This window comes from Sinohyriopsis cumingii, chromosome 14, assembly GCF_028554795.1.
Source record: "Sinohyriopsis cumingii isolate HCF-2022 chromosome 14, ASM2855479v2, whole genome shotgun sequence".
Taxonomy (NCBI): domain Eukaryota; kingdom Metazoa; phylum Mollusca; class Bivalvia; order Unionida; family Unionidae; genus Sinohyriopsis; species Sinohyriopsis cumingii.
The window spans coordinates 96487646-96513297 of NC_142974.1; the positions used below are offsets into that span (position 1 = coordinate 96487646).

General features: G+C 36.4%; 1 protein-coding gene across 1 annotated transcript in view; it reads left to right on the top strand.

The window, feature by feature from the left end:
• The window catches only part of LOC149784439 (tetratricopeptide repeat protein 39C-like), a 108807-nt gene that overhangs the window by 66933 nt on the left and 16222 nt on the right, over positions 1-25652 (top strand). Inside the window, exons 11-13 of the mRNA XM_089932510.1 lie at positions 263-360; positions 1948-2052; positions 13332-13370. Coding sequence (XP_089788636.1) covers positions 263-360; positions 1948-2052; positions 13332-13370 — 242 coding nt within the window. The remainder of the gene's footprint in view (positions 1-262; positions 361-1947; positions 2053-13331; positions 13371-25652) is intronic.

Consider the following 25652-nt stretch of genomic DNA (forward strand, 5'->3'; position numbering starts at 1 on the left):
TATTGAAGTAAAGTTGAACATTTTTGGTAAGTTTATTAGTTTTTCAAACGATTATTTTGGTTTATTTTGTGATCATAAATTGCACCCAGAGAAGTTTTTAATGAATGTAAATTGCGTTTTCGGCCATTGGCCTTCAGCCCCCCCCCCCCCCCCCGGGCCCCTGAATCGGGGAAGGACCCCCCCCTGCCCACAATTTGTTCAGCTTTTCTTTATGGAAGACCAAAATCATGTCTGAATTTGAAATGTTATGTTTACCTTGCAGTTTGTGACATGCAAACAGATCCCAAGGTCTTCCATTTGAAATGTTTATTAGAAGGCTCCATCTTTAAAGAGCTAGGAGAGATACAGATGGCTATACAGGTTTGTTTTTCCTTATTCATCTTTCTGCAAGTCACACCTAACTATGACCAGCATAGATCCAGATCTGCTTTCATTGGATTGGTAGATCAGAGTCTACACAAATCAAGGTCTTTACATCATAGGCCAAGATCTGCTAGGCTGACAGAGAATGGTCTAGACTGATTTGGGTCGACACAGATCAATGTGTACACAGCATAGACCCAGATCTACTAGGCTGGCAGATAATGGTCTGTATGATTTGGGTCTACACAGATGAAAGTGTACACAGCTTACACCTAGATCTGCTGTCACAGTGGACTGATAGATCTGTAAAGATCAGGGTCTGCAGAAAATAAGGTCAATACAGCATAGACCCAGATCTGCTCGAATGGCAGATGAAGGCCTATACAGATCAGGGTCTGTGCATCATAGACCTAAATGTGATCAGCTGGCAGATCATGGTCTACACTTCTCTTAAATCATAGGTAGAATAGACAGCATGGACACTAATATACCAGCCCAGTATGTAATGGCAGATTTAGATCTGTACTGTTTTCAGTTTGGTGGGCATTATATACTAGTACATATGGTACTGGAATCGCAGTGAAACCCAAGTAAGTTCATTGTTAATTAAGAAAGAATGGCCTTATTTTATAGGTGCTTTGCTTTCAGGAAATGAATTGGCTGTTGTACTGAATTGATGGGAGTGGAACAATCTGGTTCTTGTTTGAGAGGTTGTCTAAAATTAGTGGGTTGGTTGAAAGAAGAGGTTGAGCTGTAGTTTAAAGAGTCCTTTACCACAGTCTTTTTAAGCATGGATATTAATGTAACTATTAAACATTGGGTGGGAGGATTTTTGTCATTAAACCAGTACTTTTACAAAACTCAGCATTTTCCAGGGGAAAAAATGTCATCACATAAAAATGTGTTGTGAGAGTTCCTAAAGATTTGTCATGAAAAGCAACATGACGTAAAATAGTCATCTGAGAAAACACATTCTTTGAGGCAACATAAAAGTTGTTTTCTTTCCAAGGAAACATGTTACTGTCAATGGGGTGTTCATTTAGTATCAGTGGTATGTCAATGGAGTGTTCATTTAGTATCAGTGGTGTGTCAATGGGATGTTCGTTTAGTATCAGTGGTGTGTCAATGGGGTGTTTATTTAGTATCAGTGGTGTGTCAATGGGGTGTTCATTTAGTATCAGTGGTGTGTCAATGGGGTGTTTATTCAGATACATCAGAAACATCAAAAGTAGTTCAAGTATGCAAGAATTTGGTCTCTTTTCTAGGTAACCTTTATGAAACTTAAAATTCTCTTTACTTTAGCATGTATTTGTCAAAATCAATTTCTTAACATAGACTCTTTTCTCATTGATGATTTTGGACCTATTGCAAAGGAACACAAGTCTCACAGTGTTAGGCGCTGTAAAAGATAATTATTCTTTATTTGTCAACTAAACACATATGTCTTGCCATGGAAGCAGCTATCTTTTGCATTTGCATTCTGGGAATCGATCTGTGTTGTCATGAACATGACTGATTGCCTGAATGTTTCATAATGTATGAAATAATGAAACTTTTAAATAATGTTAACTAATTTACTTTCAGTGTTTGGATGAGTCTGTTGCTAGGCATCAGGGTTTGAAAGATGACTATCATATACCAGCATTTGCTCATTTCGAGCTAGCCTCAATCTACATGAAGGATCCACAGGTATGCATTTGTAGTCATATTTTAAAGATTTGTAATGAATGTTGTTAAGTGAAGCATAACACAGACTTCCTACTGCATGTTGTTTGTTGATCCATAAGGTCGGTAAAACTGATGGTATACCCATTGCTCATTGTGCCATCTAAGTCATCCCTTTATTGTCTGAATATTACATTATAGATTGGTAAGTCTATGCCCCTTTATGGTCTGAATATTACATTATAGATTGGTAAGACTATGCCCCTTTATTGTCTGAATATTACATTATAGATTGGTAAGACTATGCCCCTTTATTGTCTGAATACTACAGATAGGGTAAGAGCTTTTACAGAATGCTAGTATTTTGTCCTCAAGTCACTTTTTTCATGACTTTAAAATATTGTACACTGTAGAAACACATTGGCATCTATGAAAGTTAGCAAAAAATGTACATATGTGATGTTTTATTGAGTTTGTTCAATTAAAGATGTCTTCTTTCTGACTGAAGAGACAACATAGAGTTGATGTTGGAGTTTGATACTCGAAAAGAAAATTTCAAAGGAAACATTTCACACAGAATACACAATTTTTGCACCTGTAAGTTGGGCAAATATTCTTCTGGAGCCCTAAAAGGAAAATCAAAATAATTTTCGAAACATTCCACCTCATATGAGGGTGAGGATACTAATTTACTGGACTATTCTGATCCTGCTATGGAGAGAACTGAAATTAGCTCCAAGTCGGCAATTAAGGTGATATATAGAATCTTGCCACCTTAGGAATGCCATCATCTTTCTGCATTTAGTACCTCCTGTAAGTCATGGCAAGATGGAGGCACCAGGAACAACATCCAAGGTCAGAAATGTTTTCCAAGGTATGTACTTTGCATGGAGATCAGCACAGTATGGTACCCACACCAAGTATGAAGTATGAACTGTGTATGGAGATCAACACAGTATGGTATCCACACCAAGCTTGTATTAAGATGTATGAACTGTGTATGGAGATCAACACAGTATGGTATCCACACCATGCTTGTATTAAGGTGTATGAGCTGTGTATGGAGATCAACACAGTATGGTATCCACAAACTGTACCAAAGCTGCGACTTATCCATGCCACTGTATGGGGCGGAGTGCTGATGTATGAAAGAGTGAGATACTGCCAAAGCTCTCATTCTTCCACACCACTAGCCTTCCACACCACTGGCCTTTACTAGCCTTCCACACCACTAGCCTTCCACACCACTGGCCTTTACTAGCCTTCCACACCAGCCTTCCACACCACTGGCCTTTACTAGCCTTCCACACTAGCCTTCCACACCACTAGCCTTCATAGAATACTGCATATCTTTTGGTAGAGGACAATTTCCAACCGTGACGTGCTTGAAGCTTAATGGGGCAGTAAGTAAGTAAAGTCAGTCTTTTGGCAGAGGACGATTTCCAACCATGACCTGCTTGAAGCTTAATGAGGCAGTAAGTAAGCAAGTCAAGTCAATCTTTTGGCAGAGGACAATTTCCAACCATGACGTGCTTGAAGCTTAATGGAACAGTAAGTAAGCAAGTCAAGTCAATCTTTTGGCAGAGGACAGTTTCCAACCATGACGTGCTTGAAGCTTAATGGGGCAGTAAGTAAGCAAGTCAAGTCAATCTTTTGGCAGACAACAATTTCCAACCATGACCTGCTTGAAGCTTAATGGAGCAGTAAGTAAGCAAGTCAAGTCAATCTTTTGGCAGAGGACAGTTTCCAACCATGACATGCTTGAAGCTTGATGGAGCAGTAAGTAAGCAAGTCAAGTCAATCTTTTGGCAGAGGACAATTTCCAACCATGACGTGCTTGAAGCTTAATGGGGCAGTAAGTAAGTAAAGTCAATCTTTTGGCAGAGGACGATTTCCAACCATGACGTGCTTGAAGCTTAATGGGGCAGTAAGTAAGTAAAGTCAATCTTTTGGCAGAGGACGATTTCCAACCATGACGTGCTTGAAGCTTAATGGGGCAGTAAGTAAGTAAAGTCAATCTTTTGGCAGAGGACAGTTTCCAACCATGACGTGCTTGAAGCTTAATGGGGCAGTAAGTAAGTAAAGTCAATCTTTTGGCAGAGGACGATTTCCAACCATGACCTGCTTGAAGCTTAATGGGGCAGTAAGTAAGTAAAGTCAATCTTTTGGCAGAGGACGATTTCCAACCATGACCTGCTTGAAGCTTAATGGTGCAGTAAGTAAGTAAAGTCGTCAATCTTTTGGCAGAGGACGATTTCCAACCATGACCTGCTTGAAGCTTAATGGGGCAGTAAGTAAGTAAAGTCAATCTTTTGGCAGAGGACAGTTTCCAACCATGACGTGCTTGAAGCTTAATGGGGCAGTAAGTAAGTAAAGTCAATCTTTTGGCAGAGGACGATTTCCAACCATGACCTGCTTGAAGCTTAATGGGGCAGTAAGTAAGTAAAGTCAATCTTTTGGCAGAGGACGATTTCCAACCATGACCTGCTTGAAGCTTAATGGTGCAGTAAGTAAGTAAAGTCGTCAATCTTTTGGCAGAGGACGATTTCCAACCATGACCTGCTTGAAGCTTAATGGGGCAGTAAGTAAGTAAAGTCAATCTTTTGGCAGAGGACGATTTCCAACCATGACCTGCTTGAAGCTTAATGGGGCAGTAAGTAAGTAAAGTCAATCTTTTGGCAGAGGACGATTTCCAACCATGACCTGCTTGAAGCTTAATGGGGCAGTAAGTAAGTAAAGTCGTCAATCTTTTGGCAGAGGACGATTTCCAACCATGACCTGCTTGAAGCTTAATGGGGCAGTAAGTAAGTAAGTAAAGTCAAGGTATTAGTGGATGCTGAAGATGACAAAAGCATCTGTCCTTCCAAACTTTGCCTGAATTGTTGAAAATTGCAAAAATTAGCGGACATATCATGCAAGGAATTCATGATCACAGTAATTCTAGAGCCTTTTTGCTCAGTTACCTGCTACATTTTCACTATACTGGTACAAATCACTTTCTGATGTCCACTATATGGAGTTAATGAGTTTGGAATTAGGATAAGATAGAACAGCAGTTAATAAGTCCTCACCATTCTTCTACAAAGAGGATAGACAGGTATTTAATGCTACATCCAAGATGACAAAGTTTCTCATCCCCTAAGCCTCCCATTAGCCATCAGTGACTTTTCATTCCCCCAACCTACCACTCTGGTGGCCTAAGTGGTTGGAGCATCTGCCTTGGATGCAGTAGGTCACAGGTTCAAATCACAGCCAAGTCACACTAAAGACTTATAAAAAATGATGCCAGCAGCTGCCTCACTTGGCTCTCAGCATTAAGAGGTTAGTGTTCAGATTGATCAGCCTTTGTATCACAATAATGTGACTGGGTGAGACATGATATCACATGTCTGTGGCATGATGCCCCAGTGCTAGACATCACTATAAACTGCCTCACTGCAGACATCTTAGCATTATGACTGAATATTGTTAAAGGTATGTTAAAAATCCAAATCACACACACATATATACACACACAGACACACACACCCATTCCTTCCACTTGCTGTCAGCCCTCTGGTGTGCACCACTCAGCTCCTCTTTCATCATACTTGGATGGAGTTAGTCTCCAAAGACATTTCAAAGGGGATGAACATTTAATTCAAGCATCACCCTCTCTTTTGTTATCCCATTTAATGCCAGAGTCTCCAAGCAACCCAATGCAGGTTGACATTCTGCAGGAGATAGAGCTATGATTTTACAGTGGGTGGTGAAGGTAGTCACAAAAACACACTCCCAAGGCTTCTATCACAGGCTGGTCATTGACCAGAGCAATTGAAATTTATTAGTCCCTCAGAATTTAAGATGGAGACTGCAAGATCAACCCATCTGTCTGTGCATTGCATTGAATATGTGATCAGTCTTGACCTGCCCAACAAATATTTTTATATTCCCATTCACTGGTACCTTGCAAATGCCTTCACTTTAAACAAATTGGGGTGGTTGACCAATTTTGTAACCTTCCGTTTGGTTTCAATCTCATTCCTTTGCTTCTTTACTAAACATTGGACTATGTCATCTCCTACTACCAGATAGTCTCCTCCACAGCAACAACAGCATACCTGGATGACATACTGCAAAAACGTTTGGCAAGTTTAGTTTTGGTCCAAGATATGAACAGCTTATTTTACCTCATTCACATTCTCAAAATATTGCTTCCAGAAGAAACTAGTTCAGTTGGGGAAAGATGAATAATTAAGTGAAACTTTCCCAGTTGAAACTGAAATAATAGGACATACAGTATTTATTACTCCCTCTACTACAGTCTTTCTTAGAAACTTGTACACCTCTTTCCATAAGAATACCTATTTGGAACTGGTAGAATCAAGTGGGTAACCTTGAAAGTGGTGGAATGTTTCTGAAGTGAAGCCAGTAGCCCTTCTATATTGCTGAAAGATACAGTATACATGACATCTGACCAAGCCTTTGAAAAAGGGCCAGTATGGCACCAACTGGGATGTTGACAAGACAAGAAGTTGGCAGGATAGGGTGCAACTCCTTAGGGTTGACTGCCTCAATCCTTAGGAAATGGGAAGGAAGCTGCAGACTTCCTCACAAGGTCCCGCAAACCACTTTATCAAGCCTTTTTTTCAAAGGCTTGGTCAGATGTCATGTATAATGTATCTTTTAGCAATATAGGAGGGTTACTGGCTTCACTTAGAAACATTCCACCACTTTCAAGGATACCCACTTGATTCTACCAGTTTCAACTGGTATTCTTATGGAAAGAGGTGTACAACTGATGGGGAGAAAAGAATCTTAAGCTGTGTCTGACAGTTCTGCTTGGGCCACTACTAAGCAGCCAGTGGCCAGTGTTGCTGATCCCACAAGTATCGTAGGGACACTGTAGGGATTATCACTCTGAATAATGTCTCCACTTTAAATGTGGTGGCCCTCAAAAGGATTTTGTTATGTTTCAGCAAGTCTTTGGATGTCACCAATTCTGCATTTTCTAGCTCCACATGAGACATAGCTGCTTCATGGTTTCGAAGGACAGACATCAGTAGTAGTCTTCCTTAGATGTCCAGAGGCACTCTTTCCCTTTCTTTGCTTGGAAGTCTTGAACCTCTTTACTTGGCATCCTTCTTTGGAGATCACATTCCAGGCAAGAGAAACATTCTGGCAGACAGCTAGTTCTAATAGAAATGAGCAGTCTTCACTGAATGGTCACTGTACCAGGCAGGAGCATAGACACTTTTCCAACTGGGGGAAAGCCAGTGGTAGAATGGCACATAAATGGTTGAAAAACAGACGCCCTCTGCATGTCTTCCATTCAGCTGGATGTGGGATTGACTATGCCCACACCATCCCACCCTTTAGAACAATTCCATGAGTTCTTCAGAGTCAGGACCTGCTTTACATGGCTTTTTATGATCTCCTTGACCTGTTCTTAGACATTTTCAAGGGAATTACCACTGAGGAATGATTTACAGTTTGACTACAGAGGGTCTCTTTTGCGTAACAGTCCACAGATTCTCTACCGTTATGCCTTGCTCATAACAAGGCTCATTTGTCCTCAAGGAAAAGACCGTGTGGTTTCTGCTATTAAGGGCTATAGAGCAGCCCTCTCCAGTACACATAGTTCTCTATGGATTTCACTATAAGTTCAGACTTTCATCATTCAGAACTGATCATGCATGTCAAACTTCAGAGACCGGTCTCATTCTTTAATATCTCAGTGGAACCTCGGATGTGTTTTTTGGTCATTATCTAAACCACCTTAAAAACTTTTGAGTGAAGCTTAATTCAGGTATCCTATAATCAGAGAGGAATGAAATTCATGCCATGCTTGTGGAAAAGGGTTTATATTTCACTGATATGATTCGGTTTCTTTTCTTTTTCAGCATGGTTTTCTGGCCATGATCAGCTACTTTCAGGAGCCCCTGATCTTTATTGAGATCTCCAGTCTCAGTTTTATCTGTGCTGCAGATGATAAAAATAGATTCCTTTGCTGAGTTGGAGCTTTACATTTGTATTCGGTGGCTTAAGTGTTTTGAGTGTCTGCCTCAGATGCGGGAGGTCATGGTTCAAACCACGACAGAGTCATACCAGAGACTCATAAAAATGGTACTAGTGCTCAACATTATGATGTTAGTATTAGGACTGGTCGGCCAGGTGTCAGGACAATGTGATTGGATGGGACATGATGCTGCATGTCTGTAGCATAATTCCCATTGCTAAACATCAAGTCAGAAGAGAAAGAATGGGTTGGAAATATCTTTTTCTCCCTTTCAAAGGAGGATTGTAATATCAAGAGTGCTTATCAGTCTCTCACTGAGAGAAGTCTTACCTTCATGAGAATTAAGCCCTTTAAGTTAGAACTTGCTGTGTCTTGGGTCTTTCTTTATCCATCTTCTTTGGCTGGTGTCACGAAAGCTGCATTATAGCGATTTCAATCACCATTTGTTCATTCCACCCTCATTGACAGTCACACTAATGCAGAGAAATTACACATTAGGCCCAATTGTGTCAGCCCAACAAGTTATCAAGCCATCCTCCAATTGGACAACAATGGTAAGTGCACATTGACATCTTTTGGTTGTCAGCCTTCCACCAGGCTGGCAAAGTCACCAATAGCAGGGGGTAAAACTAATTTTAATTATGTAATACTTGCCTTCTGTTATCATCAAAGTTCCATCCTCCCTCCCTGTTCTGATGCCCTTTCACTCTTGATTCAAATCAAAGAAGAATGATATTCCAGGTAATTACTAATGCATGCAGCAGTCATACTGGCACTTATTCCAAGGTTAAAGGCCTGTGTCTTCTCTACAGTAAAATCTAGTGTCTGGGGGCAGACAATAATAATGGCTTCTAAAGCCCAATCACAAGAACAATGATGTGAATGAAAAATAAAATATAGTTCTCTGGTATGTATCAACTGATCATAGTACCACTACTTGTATATATATTTTTTGATTTGTTTTGAATTTTATGCCCAGCACAAGGGCAACTTTTTGATATGATCACTTTAGTAGGAATTTATTTTCTGCATGATGTTTACAGTGTCTGCTGGAGACTACTAAATGCTTCCAGAGTGAGCTATGTAATCATTCATTACATTCTCATTTTTTTATTTAATTTATCTGGTCTCCTGATTTTTCCATCATTTATAAATTTTGAAGGGACATATGGGAAACTCTGGTTATGTAGTCATCTAAGTCAGACACTTTCTTAGTTTTATTACTGCTTCATAGTAAATCACTATGTATTTTACTGGAATAATGTGCCATTGGTGTTTTCAAAATATTTCTGACACAAGACAGCAGTATTAACAAAACAAGACTTCTTTCATCAGAAAGGAAGCTCACATAAAATGATTGGCAAACAGTATCCTTTTGTTGAGTCTGCATTAGTGGGGAGCAAGACACATCAGTCACTTTTCTTTTGGCATCTTTGTTGTCAACATTTAAAGCTTTGGGTACAGTTTTCTGTCATATTTGGCATGAACCATTGTCAAGCATTGGGTAAAGTTTTCCGTTGTAATTGGGATGAATTACCATCAAGCTTTGGATACAGTTTTCTGTTGTAATTGGCATGAATTACCATCAAGCTTTGGGTACAGTTTCCTGTTGTACTTGGCGTGAATCATTATCAAGCATTCGGTAAAGTTTTCTGTTGTAATTGGCATGAATTACCATCAAGCTTTGGATGCAGTTTTCTGTCATACTTGGCTTGAATCATTATCGAGCATTGGCTAAAGTTTTCTGTTGTAAATTGGCATGAATTACCATCAAGCTTTGGGTACAGTTTTCTGTCATACTTGGCATGAATCATTATCAAGCATTGTATAGGTTTCTGTCATACTTTGCATGAATCATTATCAAGCAGTGGGAAAAGTTTTCTGTTGTACTTGGCATGAATCATTATCGAGCATTGGGTAAAGTTTTCTGTTGTACATGGCATGAATCATTGTGAAGCATTGGGTACAGTTTTCTGTCATACTTGGCATGAATCATTATCGAGCATTGGGTAAAGTTTTCTGTTGTAATTGGCATGAATCATTATCAAGCATTGGGTACAGTTTTCTGTTGTACTTGGCATGAATCATTATCAAGCATTGGGTACAGTTTTCTGTCATACTTTGCATGAATCATTATCAAGCATTGGGTACAGTTTTCTGTTGTACTTGGCATGAATCATTATCAAGCATTGGGTAAAGTTTTCAGTTGTAATTGGCATGAATTACCATCAAGCTTTGGGTACAGTTTTCTGTCATACTTGGCTTGAATCATTATCAAGCATTGTATTGGTTTCTGTCATACTTTGCATGAATCATTATCAAGCATTGGGCATAAGTTTTCTGTTGTAATTGGAATGAATCATTATCAAGCATTGGGTAAAGTTTTGTGTTGTACTTGGCGTGAATCATTATCGAACATTGGGTAAAGTTTTCTGTTGTAATTGGCATGAATCATTATCAAGCATTGGGTAAAGTTTTCTGTTGTAATTGGCACGAATCGTTATCAAGCATTGGGTACAGTTTTCTGTTGTACTTGGCATGAATCATTATCAAGCATTGGGTAAAGTTTTCTATTTTAATTGGCATGAATTACCATCAAGCTTTGGGTACAGTATCCTGTTGTACTTGGCTTGAATCATTATCAAGCATTGGGTACAGTTTCCTGTTGTAATTGGTATGAATCATTATCAAGCATTGGGTACAGTTTTCTGTTGTAATTGGCATGAATCATTATCAAGCATTGGGTACAGTTTTCTGTTGTAATTGGCATGAATCATTATCAAGCATTGGGTACAGTTTTCTGTTGTAATTGGCATGAATCATTATCAAGCATTGGGTACAGTTTTCTGTTGTAATTGGCATGAAGCAGTGGGTACAGTTTTCTGTTATAATTGGCATGAATCATTATCAAGCAGTGGGTACAGTTTTCTGTTGTACTTGGCATGAATCATTATCAAGCATTGGGTACAGTTTTCTGTTGTACTTGGCATGAATCATCATCAAGCATTGGGTACAGTTTTCTGTTGTAATTGGCATGAATCATTATCAAGCATTGGGTACAGTTTTCTGTTGTAATTGGCATGAATCATTATCAAGCAGTGGGTACAGTTTTCTGTTGTAATTGGCATGAATCATTATCAAGCAGTGGGTACAGTTTTCTGTTGTACTTGGCATGAATCATTATCAAGCATTGGGTACAGTTTTGTGTTGTACTTGGCATGAATCATTATCAGTTTTCTGTTGTAATTGGCATGAATCATTATCAAGCACTGGGTACAGTTTTCTGTTGTAATTGGCATGAATCATTATCAAGCATTGGGTACAGTTTTCTGTTGTAATTGGCATGAATCATTATCAAGCATTGGGTACAGTTTCCTGTTGTAATTGGCATGAATCATTATCAAGCATTGGGTACAGTTTTCTGTTGTAATTGGCATGAATCATTATCAAGCATTGGGTACAGTTTTCTGTTGTAATTGGCATGAATCATTATCAAGCATTGGGTACAGTTTTCTGTTGTAATTGGCATGAATCATTATCAAGCATTGGGTACAGTTTTCTGTTGTAATTGGCATGAATCATTATCAAGCATTGGGTACAGTTTTCTGTTGTAATTGGCATGAATCATTATCAAGCAGTGGGTACAGTTTTCTGTTGTACTTGGCATGAATCATTATCAAGCATTGGGTACAGTTTTCTGTTGTACTTGGCATGAATCATTATAAAGCATTGGGTAAAGTTTTCTGTTGTACTGGGCATAAATCATTACCAAGCAGCAAGACAGTTTTCAGTTGTACTGGGCATGAATCAATATCAAGCATTGGGTAAAGTTTTCTGTTGTAATTTGTATGAATTACCATCAAGCTTTGGGTACAGTTTCCTGTTGTACTTGGCTTGAATCATTATCAAACATTGAGTAAAGTTTTCTGTTGTAATTGGCATTAATCATTATCAAGCAGTGGGTACAGTTTTCTGTTGTACTTGGCATGAATCATTATCAAGCATTGGGTAAAGTTTTCTGTTGTACTGGGCATGAATCATTACCAAGCAGCGGGACAGTTTTCAGTTGTACTGGGCATGAATCAGTATCAAGCATTGGGTAATGCCATGCTAATGTCTTACATTGGCCATAATGCATGTTACAATGCCATGCTTATGTCTTACATTGGCCATAATGCATGCTAAATTGCCATGGTAATGTCTTCCATTAGCCATAATGCATACTACAATGCCATGCTAATGTCTTACATTGGCCATAATGCATGCTAAATTGCCATGCTAATGTCTTACATTGGCCATAATGCATGCTAAATTGCCATGCTAATGTGAGCAGGTAAGGTCAGAGTTAATTTTAATGGCACTGAAGTTGCAGTTTTCTTTACATGCACACACATCCAGCTGAACAGTTTTCCATTTCATTGGGTGGGCCCTAGGTGGTCAAGTGGTCTAAGGTGCTTGCTTTTGTAGACCACTGAGTTTGAAGTCAGTCCACACGGGTTTGAGTCCCAGCTTAGGTAATGTGTATATGTGAGAATGCTTACCAGTAGCTTCCCATGGATGCTACCAAATATACTGGCTGCAATTTTTAGCCTGTCACTGAGTTTTAAAATATGATTGGGTCATTCAAAATCAAGGCTATCGTGCCAGTCTATAACAACCATATTGGACTGTGCGAAATCTCATGTTTGTCATGTCAAAAAGGTAAGCAGAAGATTCAGAATTTTATCTAGCAAAGAAAAGAAAACATAACTGGAAGGACAATTATGCCTCATGTTTAAATTTTTGAAACCATCTTGTGAAGAAGAACAATTGCAATTTGCAAATTGTGTATTTGTGATTTCACTGTTGGGCATGGAGGCACCCATGGCAAAATATGGCATAAAAAGGTAATAAACATCAGTATGTTGCTTCATCATCAACAGCACAGCCTGAACTTGCATTGTTTATAAATAGAGAGAGAGAGAACCTTGATGTAATTCGATTGAAGTTCATTTTGTTAAATTTCTTTTAGAAAGGAACCTTCCTCTTTCAGTTGCTTGTGATGCTGGTGAATTATTTCGCACACTTTTTACAGGCATTAAAATTGCAAAGGATTACTCATGTACTTGAATGAAAACAGTCATCTGAGTTATAAGTGATCTGTAAAGGCAGTCACCTTAGACCTCTACACTACCCTGGGATCCTTTGTTAAAAAAAGTGAAAATGTTAAACTGAAAAACAAAGTTTGTACTTGCACTAATTAGTTACTAAAGAAGAACTGTGTATACATGCCATCATAAAGATTAATGTGTTCTTTTCTTTACAGACTGTTCCCAAAGCCAAATCACTTCTGCAGAAAATAAAGGTAGGTTTAGTATCACAGGTATATATTCTGGATATTAAATAATCATTGTAAAATATGTGTGAGAATTGGGTGTCTTGATATTAGATAATTGTTGTAGAATATTGGTGAGAATTGGGTGTCTGGATATTAGATAATTGTTGTAGATATGTCAGAATTGGGTGTCTGAATATTAGATAATCAGTGTAGAACGTGTGAGAATTGGGTGTCTGGATATTAGATAATCATTGTAGAATATGTGTGAGAATTGGGTGTCTGGATATTAGATAATCATTGTAGAATATGTGTGAGAATTGGGTGTCTGGATATTAGATAATCATTGTAGAGTATGTGTGAGAATTGGGTGTCTGGATATTAGATAATCATTGTAGAGTATGTGTGAGAATTGGATGTCTGGATACTAGATAATCATTTGAGGTGAAATGATGCTTGTGTGCTGCATATCGATACAATTCACACTACACAGCCTGGGATATGATACATATCAATACACATATGAACTTGATGGTTTTTCCATCTTTGGAAGTTAGTGGTGCCTCTTTGTATATGTTGTTGACGTACTGGTTGTATTTCCAGTATGCATATTACAGATAGAGATATAGTTATCATATATTTAAATGTGATTCTTGTCCGTCACCATAACAAAACACCATGTGCATTTTAAAATGAGTTAGGAAACCCTTTCATGTTTTCTTATACAACAAAAATTACATCTCAATACATGCTAAAGTGAAGACCACAGACCCTTGGTCAACTAGTCTTATTGTTTCATTATAGTCATACAAACATAAAATATAAAAACCTTATATTTTCTATTGTAAATGTGAAAGTCATGGACTCCATTAAATTGATTCATATATATATACATGTACTATCTTTTAAGTGTTTGCTCTGTTTTGACTTAGATAAAATTAACATTTCGTTGCAAATCTGTTCAACGATATACCCCTCTATTATCTTTATTGGCAAGTTCAAATAACAAGTAATGCATATGATCGCTTGTCCTTATAACAAATTCTGTATGGACAATGGCTTCAATAGCACATTGACAGATTTTCATTTCCCCAAAGAGAGTCTCATTTCCCTACTGGCAGCTTCGCTGATTTGACCTCTTCTGTCGATTCTTGCACTCAATCTGGTTTCAGCTGGATTAAGCAAAGCGCTAAGCATGTTTAATTACCATGTAAATAACACTGCATAGCCATGTCTGCAGCATGATGCCCCAGTGCTTGATATCACTATAAACTGTCACACTGCAGACATTGTAGTGATATGACAGAAAAATGGTTAAAGCTATGTTAAAAATCCAAATGACACACACACATTTATCCTCAGTCTGCAACAGAGCACCCTACTGATAGCAGATTTAAGTTCACTTTGACATCTACAAGCCATCAGCTTCCCATTCTATTACTGCTATTCAGAGGGGGGCTTATACTCATTTTAATTATGTAATATTTGTTCATCCATCTGTTACCAATTTGGTTTCACACAAAATCTCAAGTTGTCCATCATCTTCAGGTAACAAATTATGTGGATGGATGACACATAGGGTAAGAAATTAAAGCTATCAATTTTAGACTCAAAAGCTCAGATGTCAAAGTCACTGTCTGAAGGAAGGAATCAGTTTCTGCACAATAATAATATTCTCCACAATTTACAGTTACCAAATATTGCAGATAGCTTGCATTTAGGATATATAAATACAAGAATAAAAATGGCACAGTAACTGGAGTTCTTTATTCTGTATGGTTACCAGACTTTGTGGATGGTTTACACTTGATGTAAGAAGGAACCCTATTGATTTTAGAGTAAAATGGTCAAGGTCATTGTGACTAAAAGAATAAAATGGTTTCCACACAACAACACTGGTTCTGCATCATTGAAATGGCCCAAACTTTGAGAATAGCTTGTACTTGGATATGCAAGAAGCTTATCGATTTTGGGGTCAAAAGCACAAGCAAAAAGCTGACTTTGAAAGAAGCGAAATGGTTTCAGCACAAAAATTTAGGTTATTAAGTGGTAGAGGACTATTAAACATGGGGCAGGCAGGCAATGTTCAATTCGTGGTTCTCTTGTTTATTCCCCTAAATGGAAGAGCTAATATTCACCTTGGACAAGTACTAGTACCACAAAAAGAGATAGCAAAGCCATGTAATAATAGCAGTATTAAATTCTGCCATAATTAACGTTAGTTTTAACTGCCCCAACACTACATTCTCTATGACAATTAAGTATGAAGCTATGAGAACCATGCCTGTTTAAATAGGTCAGATTACAGTTACAAGTTACAGGCAGATATCACAGTATTGAGAAAAGTTGAATTTTTCCAGTAGATTCAAGGAGAGAAAAAAAATTATACAAAAAATGATGCCCAAATAGTTCTGTTCAATTTGGTTGATTTAATATACTACTATTTGGTAATGTTTTACACATAATGGTAATTAATTACTGGATCTGTTTTAATCTTAATGTTACTCTTACAATGTATCCACTGACTTACATGATTGTAACACATTAACATGATTGCATATAAAATATTTCTTAATTTATAAATTTTTAGTGAAGACTAAAATAAAAACAATTAAATTATTTGTCTAAAAGAAAAGAAATTAGGATTTATAAATGGTAAAATGAATGTTTACACAATATAAAATGAATGGTGGACAGGTGGACCATATGCACATCTAGCTGGATTGACAGGTGAACTGTATATATGATATTAAGCATACGAAGAACTAATAGAGAGGTAGTGTCAAACTCTTTAATCAACTATTTATCATTATAAAACAGTACATAAGCATACATCTTTGGCATTCCTTGGGTCTCACCCTCCGCTGCATGAGGTTAGTTGTGGTTAGATGGTAGAGAAGCATGCAGTGACTATGAGGCGGAATCGCCAGTCTGACCGATGTCAGGGCCAGATGACCAACATGCCCTATCTATGAATCAGAATTGCCAGTATGACTGATGTCCAGGCAGAATTGCCGCTGTATTGAGGCAGAATCGCCACAACTTGTTATGTCAGTAAGTTGAGTGGATTGGGGACAGAATGCCCAAACAACGCTGCATGCCGAGAATGGAACTGCAGTAGTATGCAGTGGAGAGCCCCAAGGAACAGATAGATATGGACAAGAAGTACCCGCAGTTTTGTTAAATTAAGCATGAAAAGCATAATCAGTATAAGCAGTTATGTATGTAAAATGAACCATTGCCATACTAAGAATTATACAGCTGTGAATCATCCTAAACGGATAATACTGCAAGAACCCGTGCCAAGGTATGACTATTCTGTGGTCCATGCCTGCACAGTGTTATAGTGATACCAAGACTAAAGTCACATTATATCTAGAGTGGAGTTGTAAGCAAGTCTGTGATGCAAGAATCTGTAGGAAAGTCATATATGATGAAACTAAGACAACTATAAATAATAAAAAAATGTACGTTCAGCACTGCATTGTTCACGGCTTGTTCCCCATTGGGGGCTGATGTATAAATAAAGTAAAGTTTCCACAAACTGCCACAAAATCTACTCTGCAGACATGCATACAATTCATGTAGTTCAATAATTAAGTCAGATGCATATAACAGATTGCAGTGCACATGCAGTAACTGATTAAACTAGAAACCAACTAGATACACCAAAGAACATTAGTAAACACAATGCTTAAACGCCACCATATGCCGTTTTCTCTGCCACATATGGCCCCATGTATGGGCTGCAACTACAATGGGGTAAATTTCCAGCAGGGCCATCAACAACTTGTCTGTGCCTAATACATCTAAATTATCTGGCCACGATCCTTGAAACCATCTGCCTTGGAAAAATACGCCAAATCTGAGAGTTAATGCTGCATCAGTAAAGAGCTCAAAATCTGTAGCAACAGTAATATTAGAATCCAAGAAAAAAGAAACTCCATTCCATTGAGCCTTAAAGTCACCCCACATCTTTAGATGATGATTCAATTCGGTGGTGGTTGTTGACAAGGACATTAGATAGGATGTGAACGACCGACCAGGGGCAATCACTCAACATGCATAATGTAAATGGCCCAGCAGACTCAGCTATTCCCTCTTCGTACAAGATTTCCTTTGCTGGAAAGTTTTAAGCAGTACAGCTAATCTGCTCAGCTTATCTTGTGGCAATCTAGATTCCATTTTTTCACAGTCTAGAATTATATCTAAGTATTCCATGACTGGTGACGGTCCTAAAGTCTTGTGGGAAGCAATTGGAATACATAACCTATTGAAAATCAATGTGATTAAAGCCATTGTTCTGTCAGCTGGAAAACCAGGCTCATCAATGGACAAAAAATCATCCAGTAAATGCAAAAAATGTGTTATACAATAATTATGTTGAGCTATCCACGAAATTGCTCTGGATAGTGTAGCGAAAATCTTGGGACTATTTCTACTACCAAACACTAACTTGGTGTAGAAATAATATTGTTTTCTCCACTGGACACTATACAGAGGCCACAATGTTGGGAGTATGGGAATTAGCTTGAATGCATCTGTAATATCTGTCTTACACATATTAGCACCCATTCCTAACTGTACCAGAATGTGAATAGCATCATCTATTTTTACGTAAGAGAGTGAAAAATCCTCTTTGCTGATTAAGGCATTGATACTTTCATGCTCATGTTAACTGTGAGGTGTCGACAGATATACTATAAGTCTGTACTTGCCAGAATATTTGCTTTGTACTATGCCCAAGGGGCTAATCCGGAATACAGGAAATGGTGGACTTTCAAAAGGGCCTATGAGGTAATTCTTGGAGAGCTTGTACTCAAGTAATACGTCAACTACATCGGGTTGTGATGTCGCTGATATCAAATTTTTACACACGAATGAAGAAGTAGGCTGATGAGAAATAAATGTATTAAAACCATAGCTGAGACCATTTATAAGATAATCCACAAATTCTTTATCAGGATGGTGTTGCAATTCTTCTTGCAATCTAGTGATGTTGATTGGTGTGGTTGCCTGAAAAGTGACCGCTATCTCCTGATTTAGTCATTGAGGTTTTGTAGGTGGCAGTACCTGCTTAGTCATCAGGTCACACTTGAGCTGTGAATGAGTTTTTTTGCAGGTCAAGCACACATGTGCATTACTACAGTTTGCTTGGAAACAACCATTTGTTCCATTGAAATTATTACATATTTCTTTTCCTAAGTGTAATATCCTTCTCTGACCTTGTCTGTCTACTGTAATCTGTCTATTCACTGAAGGGCCTTGTCTTGGTTGACTAATTGCTGTCTGCGGAGCAAAGTGACAGAAGTCTGAATCATGAGCAAAACTCCGGCAATGCTGACATGGAACAACCTTGTAAGCAGATAAAACATATGTTTGGAGCTTGGGATCGATTCGACTCCAGTCTACTTTTATATTCATGGAGCTGCAGTAAATGGCTGCTTTTCGCACAAATTCTTTGTGATACTCTGATGCCTTTTGTTAGGGCATGCATTTTTATCATCTCTTTTTGATAGATATCTAATTCTTGAGTTCTGGATGGGAAGATATTACACATAATTGCCTTGTACCGACTAAACGCCAGTATGAACTCACTAATAGAAAAATTCTTGGACAGCCTATGATCGCAGGCTTATGTAAAATTTGCATTTTGACCCGGAAGCTTTCCCACCAACTTCATGCCCCACTGACCCGACTAAATGGTTGTTTGCTCTTCAGTATCATTTGGCATTAGAAGTAAAGATAAGTTTATGTATTTACCTGCGATGATCTCCTTTCGCAGTTGTACGCTGACAGGGTCAATATCCGGAAGTGTAGAGATAGGCACGGCCATGGTCAGAAAAATTGGCGACAGCCACAGCGTTACCAGACCTGGTTTCCATGGCCAACATCGCTGTTGCGAGGTTATGAGACTGTGTCTCAGTACAAGGATATCCCGTATGGTTGGACATACTTAACTGGGCTTGCATTTTTATCACTGCTGCTTGGAGAGATAATACTGCCTCCATTATAACGGTATCCTTCACATGACACTGATGTATTTGTTGTTGTGGTTGATTAATTCCTCCAGTGCTAAGAGCACCACCTTGTTGTGGTTGATTATTCCCGCTGATGCTAGGACATCGCCTACCAGGGACGTAGAACAAAGTATTCCTATTGCTTGCGGCTGCGCACTACGCTGACTGGTTCTCGATGCTGTTCGATTGGATGAAAGTAAGGGATTAGCTGCATCGTTAGATTGCTGCAGGTTCGCCGTGGCTGGCAGAAATACTGATCCCAGTCTCGTCCAGGTTAGTGGGCGAGTCTGAGGATACTGACGTCATCCCGAGCTGCTGCAAACCCTCCCTTCATGGGGAGTCCGAATCCAGGGTTTCAGCGTGGACATTATTCAAGTATTGTGACAGTTTATAATTTTGAGCAGAAACCATGTCCACTACCATATCTCATTAAACAATACATCTGAGAGTCGGCATGTATTAGTAAAGTCATTGGCATTGTGCAACAAAACAAACTTGTTATCCCCGAAGCAATTGCCACAGATTAAGCATATGGTAGCTATTGTACAACACTCTACCGCTAACAAACCACTTTGCTTTACAAACAACTAAACAACAGTAGTATATAAAGTGTGGCTGCCGATTACTTCTAAAACACCTGTGAAAGAAATCCCACAAATTATATTGTTTTACAGTTATTCACGCTGACTTGTACGTTGCCCTGTTATTTACCCTTCCTAAGCATGCGCGCAACTAACCCCTATGGAGCCTCTTGCTATTGTTCCTTTAAGATTATCGTACTTGTATTTCTACTCTTGATCAAAATGTTTGTCATATATACCTTCATTATCGTAATTCTTATATTTTTTTTACTTAGATTCTTTTTATATTTACACTGAAATAAGCTAGTGTGCATTTGTACAATACCGTAGAGTTTAATGATTACTGATTAGCTGAGGGTTAAATACTTGACTGGAGATTACAAATATGGCAGTTCTTTTGGAAAATACACGTACCACCTTGGCTCAAATAACACGTATGGCTGCATTTTCTGGTCGACGGACATCTGTCAAATAGACGTCAAGTACGTTAAAACATGTTTTTCATTCATTATCCTACCACTTAAGTTAGAAAAAAAATATTTGTTTCACTTCATGACAGCACAAATCTTATAAGCCATGTGGCATCATTAGGCATGTGATCTCATCTTCGGTGATTGACAGAAAGAATAAATACTGGAAATTGAGGGAAAAAAGTGTTAAAAATTTCAGACTTGGACCTTGGCCTGCAGATAAGCTGACCCCCCCTTCTTCCAGGCCTAATTTTTTTCCAAAATTTTTCGGCTTATACGCGAGTATATACGGTATATGGTTTAATTGGACATCTTAATGCTATTATATGTGTGTATAGAGTTTGTATGTATATGGTTTAATTGGACATCTTAATGCCATTAGAAGTATATATAGGGTTTAAATGGACAGCTTAGTGCTATTATATGTATGTATAGGTTTTAAATGGACATTTTAATGCCATTGTATGTATGTATAGGACCGCTCTGGTGGCCCAGTGGTTAGAACATCCACCTTGGATGCAGGAGGTCATGGGTTAGATCCATGGCTGAGTCGTACCAAAGACTTACAAAATTGGTACTAACAGCTGCCTCGCTTGGCGCTCAGCATTAAGAGGTTAGTGTTAGGACTGGTCGGCCTGGTGTCAGGATAATGTGACTGGGTGGGAACATCATGCTACATGTCTGTGGCATGATGCTCCAGTGCTAGACATCACTTTAAACTGCCACACTGCAGACATTCTAGCGATATGACTGAAAAATTGTTAAAACTACGTTAAAAATCAAAATCACACACACACACACATATATGTATAGGGTTTAAATGGACATCTTAATGCCATTATATGTATGTATAGGGTTTAATTGGACATCTTACTGATATTATATGTATGTATAGAGTTTATATGTATAGGGTTTAAATGGACATCTTAATTCTATTATATGTATGTATGGAGTTTGTATGTATTGGGTTTAATTGGACATCTTAATGCTATTTTATGTTTGTATAGGGTTTAATTGGACATCTTAATGACATTTTATGTATGTATAAGGTTTAATTGGACATCTTAATGATATTATGTGTATGTATAGGGTTTAATTGGACATCTTAATGACATTATATGTATGTAAAGGGTTTAATTGGACATCTTATTGACATTATATGTATGTATAGGGTTTAAATGGACATCTTAATGATATATGTTTGTATAGAGTTTATATGTTTAGGGTTTAACTGGACAACTTAATGCTATTATATGTTTGTATGTATAGGGTTTAAATGGACATCTTAGTACTATTATATGTTTGTATAGAGTTTATACGTATAGGGTTTAAATGGACAACTTAATGCTACTGTATGTATGTATAGGGTTTAATTGGACATCTTAGTGCTATTATATGTATGTATAGAGTTTATATGTATACGGTTTAAATGGACATTTTAATGTTATTATATGTGTGTATAGAGTTTATATGTATAGGGTTTAATTGGACATTTTAATGCTATTATATGTGTGTATAGAGTTTATATGTATAGGGTTTAAATGGACAACTTAATGCTACTGTATGTATGTATAGGGTTTAAATGGACATCTTAATGCTATTATATGTTTGTATAGAGTTTATACGTATAGGGTTTAAATGGACAACTTAATGCTACTGTATGTAAGTATAGGGTTTAAATGGACATCTTAATGCTATTATATGTATGTATAGAGTTTATACGTATAGGGTTTAAATGGACATCTTAATGCTATTATATGTATGTATAGAGTTTATACGTATAGGGTTTAAATGGACATCTTAATGATATATGTTTGTATAGAGTTTATATGTTTAGGGTTTAACTGGACAACTTAATGCTATTATATGTTTGTATGTACAGGGTTTAAATGGACATCTTAGTACTATTATATGTTTGTATAGAGTTTATACGTATAGGGTTTAAATGGACAACTTAATGCTACTGTATGTATGTATAGGGTTTAAATGGACATCTTAGTGCTATTATATGTATGTATAGAGTTTATACGTATAGGGTTTAAATGGACAACTTAATGCTACTGTATGTATGTATAGGGTTTAATTGGACATCTTAATGCTATTATATGTTTGTATAGAGTTTGTATGTATATGGTTTAATTGGACAACTTAATGCTATTATATATTTGTATGTATAGGGTTTAAATGGACATCTTAGTGCTATTATATGTATGTATAGAGTTTATATGTATAGGGTTTAAATGGACATTTTAATGCTATTATATGTGTGTATAGAGTTTATATGTATAGGGTTTAATTGGACATTTAATGCTATTATATGTGTGTATAGAGTTTATATGTATAGGGTTTAAATGGACATTTTAATGCTATTATATGTTTGTATAGAGTTTGTATGTATAGGGTTTAATTGGACAACCTAATGCTATTATATATTTGTATGTATAGGGTTTAAATGGACATCTTAGTGCTATTATATGTATGTATAGAGTTTATATGTATAGGGTTTAAATGGACATTTTAATGCTATTATGTGTGTGTATAGAGTTTATATGTATAGGGTTTAAATGGACATTTTAATGCTATTATATGTTTGTATAGAGTTTGTATGTATAGGGTTTAATTGGACAACTTAATGCTATTATATATTTGTATGTATAGGGTTTAAATGGACATCTTAGTGCTATTATGTTTGTATAGAGTTTATATGTATAGGGTTTAAATGGACATTTTAATGCTATTATATGTTTGTATAGAGTTTGTATGTATAGGGTTTAATTGGACAACCTAATGCTATTATATATTTGTATGTATAGGGTTTAAATGGACATCTTAGTGCTATTATATGTATGTATAGAGTTTATATGTATAGGGTTTAAATGGACATTTTAATGCTATTATGTGTGTGTATAGAGTTTATATGTATAGGGTTTAAATGGACATTTTAATGCTATTATATGTTTGTATAGAGTTTGTATGTATAGGGTTTAATTGGACAACTTAATGCTATTATATATTTGTATGTATAGGGTTTAAATGGACATCTTAGTGCTATTATGTTTGTATAGAGTTTATATGTATAGGGTTTAAATGGACATTTTAATGCTATTATATGTTTGTATAGAGTTTGTATGTATAGGGTTTAATTGGACAACTTAATGCTATAGTATGTTTGTATGTATAGGGTTTAAATGGACATCTTAGTGCTATTATATGTATGTATAGAGTTTATATGTATAGGGTTTAAATGGACATTTTAATGCTATTATATGTGTGTATAGAGTTTATATGTATAGGGTTTAAATGGACATTTTAATGCTATTATATGTTTGTATAGAGTTTCTATGTATAGGGTTTAATTGGACAACTTAATGCTATTATATATTTGTATGTATAGAGTTTGTATGTATAGGGTTTAAATGGACATCTTAGTGCTATTATATGTATGTATAGAGTTTATATGTATAGGGTTTAAATGGACATTTTAATGCTATTATATGTGTGTATAGAGTTTATATGTATAGGGTTTAAATGGACATTTTAATGCTATTATATGTGTGTATAGAGTTTATATGTATAGGGTTTAAATGGACATTTTAATGCTATTATATGTGTGTATAGAGTTTGTATGTATAGGGTTTAATTGGACAACTTAATGCTATTATATATTTGTATGTATAGGGTTTAAATGGATATCTTAGTGCTATTATATGTTTGTATAGAGTTTATATGTATACGGTTTAAATGGACATTTTAATGCTATTATATGTGTGTATAGAGTTTGTATGTATAGGGTTTAATTGGACAACTTAATGCTATTATATATTTGTATGTATAGGGTTTAAATGGACATCTTAGTGCTATTATATGTTTGTATAGAGTTTATATGTATAGGGTTTAAATGGACATTTTAATGCTATTATATGTATGTATAGAGTTTGTATGCATAGGGTTTAAATGGACATCTTAATGCTATTATATGTATGTATAGAGTTTGTATGTATAGGGTTTAATTGGACATCTTAATGCTACTGTATGTATGTATAGAGTTTGTATGCATAGGGTTTAATTGGACATCTTAATGCTATTATATGTATGTATAGAGTTTGTATGCATAGGGTTTAAATGGACATCTTAATGCTATTATATGTATGTATAGAGTTTGTATGTATATGGTTTAATTGGACAACTTAATGCTACTGTATGTATGTATAAGGTTTAATTGGACATCTTAATGCTATTATATGTATGTATAAAGTTTGTATGTATAGGGTTTAATTGGACAACTTAATGCTACTGTATGTATGTATAGAGTTTGTATGTATAGGGTTTAATTGGACATCTTAATGTTATTCTATGTATGTATAGAGTTTGTATGTATAGGGTTTAATTGGACAACTTAATGCTATTATATGTATGTATAAAGTTTGTATGTATAGGGTTTAATTGGACAACTTAATGCTATTATATGTATGTATAGAGTTTGTATGTATACGGTTTAATTGGACTTCTTAATGTTATTCTACGTATGTATAGAGTTTGTATGTATAGGGTTTAATTGGACAACTTAATGCTATTATATGTATGTATAAAGTTTGTATGTATAGGGTTTAATTGGACATCTTAATGTTATTCTATGTATGTATAGAGTTTGTATGTATAGGGTTTAATTGGACATCTTAATGTTATTCTATGTATGTATAGAGTTTGTATGTATATGGTTTAATTGGACAGCTTAATGCTACTGTATGTTTGTATAGGGTTTAATTGGACATCTTAATGCTATTTTATGTATGTATAGAGTTTGTATGTATAGGGTTTAATTGGACATCTTAATGCTATTCTATGTATGTATAGAGTTTGTATGTATATGGTTTAATTGGACAACTTAATGCTACTGTATGTTTGTATAGGATTTAATTGGACAACTTAATGCTATTATATGTATGTACAGAGTTTGTATGTATAGGGTTTAATTGGACAACTTAATGCTATAGTATGTTTGTATGTATAGGGTTTAAATGGACATCTTAGTGCTATTATATGTATGTATAGAGTTTGTATGTATAGGGTTTAACTGGACATCTTAATGCTATTATATGTATGTATAGAGTTTGTATATATAGGGTTTAAATGGACATCTTAATGCTATTATATGTATGTATAGAGTTTATATGCATAGGGTTTAATTGGACATCTTAATGCTATTATATATATGTATAGAGTTTATATGCATAGGGTTTA